This window comes from Coregonus lavaretus, assembly GCF_964263955.1.
Source record: "Coregonus lavaretus genome assembly, contig: HAP1_SCAFFOLD_571, whole genome shotgun sequence".
NCBI lineage: Eukaryota > Metazoa > Chordata > Actinopteri > Salmoniformes > Salmonidae > Coregonus > Coregonus lavaretus.
The window spans coordinates 110,372-120,081 of NW_028165073.1; the positions used below are offsets into that span (position 1 = coordinate 110,372).

The window sequence follows — 9,710 nt, forward strand, 5'->3', positions numbered from 1 at the left end:
GGCTTCTTGGTTCTGGGTTTGTTGTGTTCAGGTCTTCTTGGTTCTGGGTTTGTTGTGTTCAGGTCTTCTTGGTTCTGTGTTTGTTGTGTTCAGGTCTTCTTGGTTCTGTGTTTGTTGTGTTCAGGTCTTCCTGGTTCTGGGTTTGTTGTGTTCAGGTCTTCCTGGTTCTGGGTTTGTTGTGTTCAGGTCTTCTTGGTTCTGGGTTTGTTGTGTTCAGGTCTTCTTGGTTCTGTCTTTGTTGTGTTCAGGTCTTCTTGGTTCTGGGTTTGTTGTGTTCAGGTCTTCCTGGTTCTGGGTTTGTTGTGTTCAGGTCTTCCTGGTTCTGGGTTTGTTGACTGTACTGTAGAGAACAGAGGGGTCCTCCTCAGCTGCTTGTGCTGCGGGTCTGAAGAGAGAGAAACAAAAATGAAACAAAAGTTATGTTCCAAATGGTGGCACCCTATACCCTTTATAAAGCACTATCTTTCACCAGGGCCTATGGGCTCAGGATAAAAGTAGTGCACTAAATAGGAAATAGGGTGCCATTTGGAACTTATCCGAACATCAGTAGTGGTCACTAGGGGTCAACTGTTTTGCCTATTGATGATATCTACAATAAACAGCAGCATATGAATGACCTTATTGCAGAATATGCAGAATATGGCAGCAGTGGTGCGGTTCCATTTCACAGCAGTGTATTGCACTTCCTCTTCCTGTTTCTGGTGTTGAGGCATGAATGCACAATATGCATCACTCATGACATCATCATTGTCTACTCCTCCAATGAGCACATGGCCGTTACTACGTTTGAGGACACAGAGGTCGTTAATGTTTTTCTAATTTGAAAATAATAATAATAATAGCCTAATAAAAATACTGTACACAGTAAAGAAAATGAATTACGGATCAACATCTAAATATTGCTCCCAGCGTTGGTCAAAGCTCAGAACGCTTATTTTCTTGATCTCCACTTGGCCTATCTTCCCTATAGGCATACATTAAAATGCTATCAACATGCGAACAATACAGTTATAAAAATGTCACACGTTTTTGTTTTGTTGCTGATGCTGCGTGTCAGTGTGAATCATCTCCCATATTTCCTCCCTTTCAGGGGTATAACATTACAACTGTATAGCTAATAGGCTATGTTTTTGTAGATGGACTGAGGTGAATGAACCTACAGCAGCCAAGGTGATAACGGCTGGGGTCATTTTTGCTTGTTTTTGCTGTTTTCCAAATAACATTTTAAAGTGTTTTAATTGTATAGAAATGCAGTAAATAAGAATCTACTTTCCAACCCCCTGGACATCCAGATTTGGTTGTAAACAAACAAACGTATCCTTAAATGCTGTGTGTTTCCAATGTTCTAGTATTGGTTCTATGTTGCTGTAATGGCAGAATATGCTCACTTGGTGGCAGAACTGGGGCGATTCAATTTCACAACAGCGTATTGGACATCTTCGTCTTGTTTCTGTTTCTGGACGGTTGAGTACAGTGGGACTTCCTGGTTTTTGGAGTGAGAGAAGTGGACGCTGGCGTAGTGAACATCATCCTGGTCTACGGTGGCTGCTGTCTGTGTTGCAGTAGGGGTCATGGCCATGCTTGAGATGTTGTCATACACTGGACTAGAGTCTCCCTGATGGAGAAAGAGGACAGACAACATGAGGCGTGGAAATGTTCCACAAAGCAATACACAGACATCACAGTCATCTTCTGATTCCAACAGACTCACCTGTCCATTTTCTGCTATATCACTTGTGTCTCTCGTGTCAGAGGTGGATTTGGAGGCCTTCTTCCTGTTTTGCACATTAATTAATTAATTAATGAAGTTAACAACAAATCAGAGTGCTACATTTAAAAAATAAACATCATAAAAATATGAATTTTCACTCACCTGAACCACATGAGTCCAGAGAGACAGAGGATGAGAACCAGAACAACCACTATGATTCCTACAGCTGTAGTCATAACTGAGGTTTGTTTAACTATAATATAATATGGATGATGTGAGTACATGGCATGATATAATAAACAAAAAATAAACTGAAATACAGGACATTAATGCAATACTTGTTAAGGGATCTTATAACACAATGTATAGTTATAAACTAAGGAGTAATAATCCAAAGTATGATGATTAAGATTAAATTGAAACATGTAGTTTTGTATTGAAGTATTGAAGATGAATCTTGACCTGCTACGGTGATCATCAGAGCTTTAGAGTTGCAAGATGCTATTGTATTCTCAGCCTCACAGTAGTATTCTCCACTTTCCTCAGAGCTGATGTTAGTGATGTTGTAACTCTGTCCTGATGCTTTTGGTGAGATTACGTTCTTCTTGTACCAGGTGTATTTGTCCACAGGTGGGTTGGCATCACTGCTGCAGGTCAGAGTCACTGAAATGCCCTCCACTATTTCACCAGAGGGACTGGCAGACACTGAGGTGTTCTTTGGGCCATCTGGTGTTGAAGGTGACAGAAAATAATCAACTCACATAACATGTAAGGTACCAAGAGATCATGTGCATGATTCTCTGATCAAAAGAGGAGATGGTTCGGTGAACTTACACTGAACGTCCACAAACACAGAAGAGTTGAGACGTCCATATTTATTCTCAGCCTCACAGTAGTATTCTCCACTGTCCTCAGAGCTGATGTTAGTGATGCTGTAACTCTGTCCTGATGCTTTTGGTGAGGTTATGTTCTTCTTGTACCAGGTGTATTTGTCCACAGGTGGGTTGGCATCACTGCTGCAGGTCAGAGTCACTGAACTGCCCTCCACTATTTCACCAGAGGGACTGACTGACACTGAGGTGTTCTTTGGTCCATCTAATGTAAAATACAGTGGATTTAAAAAGAGTAAAAATTAGGTCAGTTAAAAATATTATATATACTTTCCACAATTGTACTTTTCCACACAATGACTTTTAAATTCACCCTCTTATTGAAGATGATCAATTCAAGTGTCATGTGGAGCTAATATCTGTCACTGCAATGTTAACATAGCAAACTAAAGATTTAAACCCCATGAACTTACATCTAACATTGAGAGTGTCTTCAGGAGAGGGGAGATCCTCATGGCCTTCCACAGCACAGGAGTATCTGCCTGCATCCTCACTGCTGACTGAGAATAGGCTATAGACAGGAGAGTAGGTGTTGCTGTTTGGTATAGGCTGTCCATTCTTATACCAACTGTAGGCTGTGATGGGGTCCAGTGTACATTTGGTTCTACATGTCAGTGTGACATTCTCCCTCTCTGACACCGATGTAGGATCCATCTCCAACACAACATCTAGAGAAAAAGGAAACACATCTTTAGTCTCCTCCTATATATGTCCTCTTATATGATATACTAGATTTGGTATTTTTCCATCACATACCACTACTGTGTCTGTATGACTGCCCTTAATAAGGTCATTACAGTAATAGATGTGAGATGTGTGACAGATTACCTGTGACAGTCAGGGAGACAGGTGAGCCAGCAAACTTTCCTCCGGATGTTATCAATCTGAACCTGTACTCAGCAGAGTCACTCAATCTCAGGTCTGTGATTCTCAGGGTACAGTCACTCTTCTTATCCCCAAGGTACTCAATATGACCCTCATACCCTGGCACTGAGCTCAGATCTTCAGTATCCATACCAGACCATTTAGTAAACCAGAAAGCTTGTTTGATCTCATGATAACTGGGATATGTGTAAGAGCAGGATATGTCCACTGTTGTCCTCTTCAAGGCACAGATACTCTGATGGTTGTAAGTCACACCCCAACACTTCTTACCTAAAACACAAAAAGACCATATAACACTCTATATAAATCTTAAATTACAACTGATGTTGTTTATAAAGTAGAAGAAAACTAGTTAAACAGTTTACAGTAGTGAAAACCATAATTATTAAATAATTATCGATATTTACTGATTCATTTAAATAAGTCTCACAACCTGAACAAAACTGTATTGATATTACATCTTAAAGAAAAAGTCCACACTCACACAGTGCAGGAGAGTGGAGATCCTCATGGCCTTTTACAGCACAGGAGTAACTGTCTTTATCACTAAAGTTGTCTGAGTACAAGCTGGATGAGTCCTCCTTTACATAGTGTCCGTTCTTGTACCAGATGTAGGTGGGGTTGGGGTTGTCAGTCAGAGTACAGGTGGTGATACAGGTCAGTGTCCTCCTTCCTGCCTCTGTGGCAGCAGTCACCTTCACCTGCAGGTCTGAATACAGGGGAAATGACAACAAGATACTTAAATCAATCAAGTATTATGGATAAAATAATTATAATTAAACATCACATAGAAATGTATGTATAAACATGATCATTTGTTCAGTGTAACCTGTGACAGTCAGAGTTGTTCCAGTGAAGCTGTATCTCCATCTTGATGTATGTGTGTTGAATCTGAACTTGTACTCAGCTGAGTCCTCTTCTCTCAGATCTGTGATTCTCAGGGTGGAGTGACCTCTCTCCTTCTCTCCACCATACTCCATACGACCTGCATACCCTGGGTCTGTGGTTATGTCCTCAGGGATCAACTTATCACTCCACCTAGCACTCTGTTTAGGACTAAACCAGAGTGATGATGTGACGGTATCATAACCACTGCCATAAGTACATGATATGTCCACTGATGACCCCTTCAAGACACAGATTCTCCTCTTGGTGTAAGTCACTCTGTTGCAGTCCTGACCCTGGACACCTGAAATATAATGGAATCAGATGAGTACATTATACTGTATTTCCTGACTCTGAATGGCTGAAACATAAAGATTTTTGTTATTTCATTTATTTTATTTTCTAAATGTTTCTTGCCAAGAATATATCAATAGCAAGTTCCACTTTGGAAATATTGTCGTTTACTTCAACAGTAAATGTAAATGGAAGTTTCTGAGCATTTAATAAGTCATCACCAACTTTTCAGTTTACAGGCTTTGTCAGGGTTTAATCCACACTCACAGACTGCAGGAGACCGGAGATCCTCATGGCCTTTTACAGCACAGGAGTAGCTGTCTTCATAGTTACTGGAGACTAAGTATTTGACCTTGTAGGTGCTCTCATCTAGATTATGTCCGTTCTTGTACCAGATGTAGGTGGGGTTACCAATCAGGGTACAGGTGGTGCTGCAGGTCAGTGTCTTCCACTTCCAATACTCCCCTATTGTCCACATTCCCCCAGTCACCTTTAGATCTGAAGTTATGAAACAACAATGGAGAACATCTGTCTGTCAGCACCATTCCAAGGTTCTCACTGAAAATGTAATAAATCATTTGAAGTGGTAACTATACTCTTTATGTCAGATTACAGTACCTGTGACAGAGAGAGTAACATATGAGCCATATGTCAATAAGCCTGCTGTAAATGAGAAGTAATATGATGTTGAATCCTCCTCTCTCAGGTCTGTGATTCTCAGGGTGCAGTCATTCTCCTTGTTCCCACGGTACTCTATACGATCCTCATATTTATCTTGGATTTCAGTCGAGATCAAATACTTCCATTTATACCATTTGGTTGTCGTGACTGTATAACCTCTGGGATATGTGTAGGAGCAGGACAGCTCCACTGTTGACCCCTTCAAGGTACAGATACTATTCTTGGTGTAGCTCACACTCCAGCCATTCTGACCCAGTACCACTGAAACACAGTCACACAATACAATGGTATCATAATTAAGTCAAGGTATTTTGGCTCACACTAACAGTAGGGTTTGTCCACAATTTGTTGCCGTAGTTGTTGAGTTGAGTGTGAATGGAAACCACAGATAAGCATCACTCAGTGAGGTGTGAAAGATAACTATTTAAAGGGAAGTGGAGACGCCTAACAGAACACACCAGAATAATATTATGATTCTTATCCTTTTAGAAATGTCTGTAGATTGTTAAACAGAGCAACTAAAATATAAGAATGAGACCATACCTGCTACAGACCAGAGAAAGACCACCAACACACTTCCTGCTGTTCTCAAGGCCATTGTTGCATCTCCCACCCTGCAGTCTTAGAAACATAAACAACAACTCACTCTATAGCTGGTGAATAACTACACCTGATACATTGAAGCATAAACTGTAAATGGGGTACAGGGCCTCATTACTGAAAATGAACCAGGCTCATATTGTGTTGAGATGTATTGTGCTATATGGTTGTCTATGTGATTACTGTCTGTCTGTAAGTCTATATGTATTATGTTCTGGGGCTGTTAAGAGGGAGAGCTCTGGTTTGGGCTGAGGCTGTGTGCTCAAATCAAACTTTGACTGGATTGACTTTTGCTGATTTTTCTGCTAAATTGAAGACTGTTTTTGACCATCCTGACCATGTGGGTAATTCCTCCAAGATACTTTTTAATTTGAGGCAGGGTTCTAACAGTGTGGCTGAGTACTCTATTGAGTTCTGGACTTTGGCAGCGGACTCCAAGTGGAACAATGTGGCACTTCAAGGAGCATTTCTAAACGGTTTGAATGAAGCCATTAAGGATGAACTGGCTGCTCGTGACGAGCCACATGATTTACATTCTCTCGTTTCCCTGTCCATTAAGCTAGACAACCGGTTGCGGGAGAGGCGTCGGGAGAGAGGCAATCGGCCACATCTAGGAGGACGAGTTCCCCAGCCTTCAACCACTCGAGTCTCGCCTCCCCGGAGCCGGCAGCTTCTTGTTCCTGATCCCATCCCGAGCACAGAGGAGGAACCAATGCAAGTGGGTCGAGCTCGACTACCTCCAGCAGAGCGGCAACGGCGCCTCCAGGCGGGTGAGTGCCTGTACTGTGGAGACGCCACACACATTCTGGCTACATGCCCTAAGCGACCAAAAGACAAGGCTCGCTCGTAACGGTGGGTCTACTTGCGAGCCCAGAGTTAGATCCTGAACCCATCATTCCCCGATTACAAGTACCTGTAACCTTACGTTTCCAGAGTCATTCCCTGCCACTCTCAGCTCTCATAGACTCAGGTGCAGAAGACAACTTTATTAGCCACCAGTTCGTTACACAAGCTCGTATCCCCGTGGAGCCACTACCTACCCCCATTCGAGTCACAGCCCTTGATGGGCGCCTCCTCGCGGAGATAACTCATCAAACCACCCCCGTTTCCCTAGTGATTTCTGGCAATCATTGTGAAAGCATTCAGTTAAGAGTGATGTCTGGCTCAGCTACCCCCCTAATCCTTGGCTTCCCCTGGTTGGCTCTTCACAACCCACAAATTGATTGGACACGTCACACCATTCTCAGTTGGAGCACTAACTGCCATTCAGAGTGCCTTAGGTCAGCGGTTCCCCCCACTAAGTGTAACCCAACTCATCACTCAGCTCCTCCCGATCTGTCGTCTGTCCCCAAGGAATACCATGACTTAGCGGAGGTTTTCAGTAAGGACAAGTCTCTACCACCACATAGGCCTTATGATTGCCCTATTGAACTGCTTCCTGGTGCTCCCTTGCCCTCTAGTTGCTTATACAATCTGTCCCGACCGGAAAGAGAGGCAATGGAGCAGTATATTGGTGATTCTCTGGCCTCGGGCATAATCCGTCCCTCGTCGTCTCCTTTGGGTCCAGGTTTCTTTTTCGTTGAAAAGAAAGACAAGTCGTTACGCCCCTGTATCGATTTCAGGGGTTTAAACAACATAACTGTTAAAAACAAGTATCCCCTTCCACTCATCAACTCAGCTTTTGAACCTCTGCATGGCGCCACAGTTTTCTCCAAGCTTGACCTCAGGAACGCTTATCACCTTGTCAGAATCCGAAAGGGAGATGAGTGGAAAACCGCTTTCAACACTCCACTGGGGCATTTTGAGTATTTGGTCATGCCCTTTGGGCTCTCAAACGCCCCTGCTGTATTCCAAGCCATGGTGAACGATGTTCTTAGGGATTTTTTGAACCGTTTTGTCTTTGTATACCTGGATGATATTATTGTTTTTTCCAAGTCACCCGAGGAGCATGAGTCACACGTCCGTCTGTCCATAAGGTGTAGATAGTAAGTATAGACCGGAAGTAGAGGCCTGGGCGTTTTTGTTCACTAATTTACTCCAAGTAGGGAAAGGATGGTGGGGTTAAAAAAAAAAAATAAATAAATAAATAAATAAATAAATAAATCCTTCAACGGCTCTTGGAGAATAAGCTGTACGTCAAAGCAGAAAAGTGTGAGTTCCACAAACAGTCTACATCGTTCCTTGGTTTCATCATTGAGAGCGGGCAGGTGAAGGCGGACCCCGAGAAGATCCGGGCAGTGACGGAATGGCCCACACCCACCACCCGTAAGCAACTTCAACGATTTCTGGGCTTTGCTAACTTCTACTGTAGATTCATTAAGGGTTTTAGTAAAGTTGTGACACCCCTTACTAGACTCACATCCCCTAAGTCCCTTTTCTGTGGTCCCCTGAGGCGGAGCAGGCGGTAGGGGTTTTGAAGGAACTGTTTTCCACCTCCCCCGTGTTGATACACCCCAATACCTCTCTGCAGTTTATTGTGGAGGTGGACGCGTCTGACTCAGGTGTGGGAGCAGTCCTCTCCCAGCGCTCCCCCACTGACCAAAAGCTTCACCCCTGTGCTTTTTTCTCCAAGAAATTGTCAACCACAGAACGGAATTACGACGTTGGAAACCGGGAACTGCTGGCGGTCAAGCTAGCACTGGAAGAATGGCGGCACTGGCTGGATGGAGCTGAACTGCCGTTTGTGGTCTGGACAGACCACAAAAACTTGGCTAACATCCAAGCCACTAAGAGACTCAACTCACGCCAAGCCAGATGGGCCCTGTTTTTTAGTAGGTTTAACTTTATTCTAACATACAGACCGGGGTCAAGAAATGTTAAACCAGATGCTTTGTCCCGCCAGTTTGCTGACCCTTCGGAGACCAGCGAGCCTGAGGCAGTCCTACCTTCCTCATGCGTCGTGGCGGCAGTACAGTGGGAGATCGAGTCTCTTGTGAAGACTGCACTTGCCACGGACCCAGGACCGGGTGATGGACCTCCCAACCTACTCTTTGTTCCCGAGACGGTCCGGTCTCAGGTGTTGCAGTGGATTCACACCTCCCGTTTTGCTGGTCACCCTGGGATGAGACGCACGTTGACGCTGCTTAAGAGACATTTTTGGTGGCCTTCAATGGAAACTGACGTTCGGGCTTTTGTGGCAGCCTGTTCAACCTGTGCTCGGGGCAAAGCCTCCCATCAGTCCCCTTCGGGGCTGCTGCTACCTCTCCCAGTTCCCAGCCGTCCCTGGTCCCACATAGCCATGGATTTAGTCACCGGCCTACCCAAGTCTGATGGTAATGATACTATACTTACCATTGTGGACAGATTCTCTAAATTACCGTCTGCCAGTGAGACAGCGGACCTCCTAGTCCAACATGTATTCCGTCCCCATGGAATACCTGTGGACATCGTATCTGATAGAGGCCCACAGTTTACTTCCCGTGTTTGGAAGGTTTTCTGTTCTGCTTTGGGTGCTTCCGTTAGTCTGTCCTCAGGGTTTCATCCCCAGACCAACGGTCAAACAGAAAGAGCCAATCAAGACCTCGAAGCAACCCTTCATTGTGTGGCTGCTCAACATCCATCATCCTGGGCCAAACATCTGCCTTGGATAGAGTACGCCCACAACTCCCTCACCACCTCTGCCACTGGCCTTTCACCCTTCGAAGTAACCATGGGTTATCAACCCCCTCTGTTTCCTGCTCAGGAGAAGGAATTGGCTGTTCCTTCGGTTCAGGAGAACCTCCGCCGCTGCCAGAGAGTGTGGAGCGACGCTCAGGAAGCGTTGC

The 9,710-nt window shown here is 44.3% G+C and overlaps 1 protein-coding gene across 1 annotated transcript; it reads right to left on the reverse strand.

Annotated features, from left to right (window-relative positions):
* Positions 1-306: 306 nt before the first annotated feature.
* LOC311116300 (uncharacterized protein) lies at positions 307-5,143 on the reverse strand (the record flags this gene model as incomplete). Its single annotated transcript, XM_084191402.1, has 11 exons — positions 307-385; positions 1,389-1,615; positions 1,712-1,775; positions 1,874-1,964; positions 2,174-2,437; positions 2,546-2,806; positions 3,015-3,269; positions 3,430-3,756; positions 3,971-4,195; positions 4,316-4,675; positions 4,933-5,143. 11 exons carry the CDS (start codon positions 5,141-5,143, stop codon positions 307-309), a joined length of 2,364 nt encoding a protein of 787 aa, XP_084047528.1.
* Between the last annotated feature and the right edge of the window lie 4,567 nt (positions 5,144-9,710).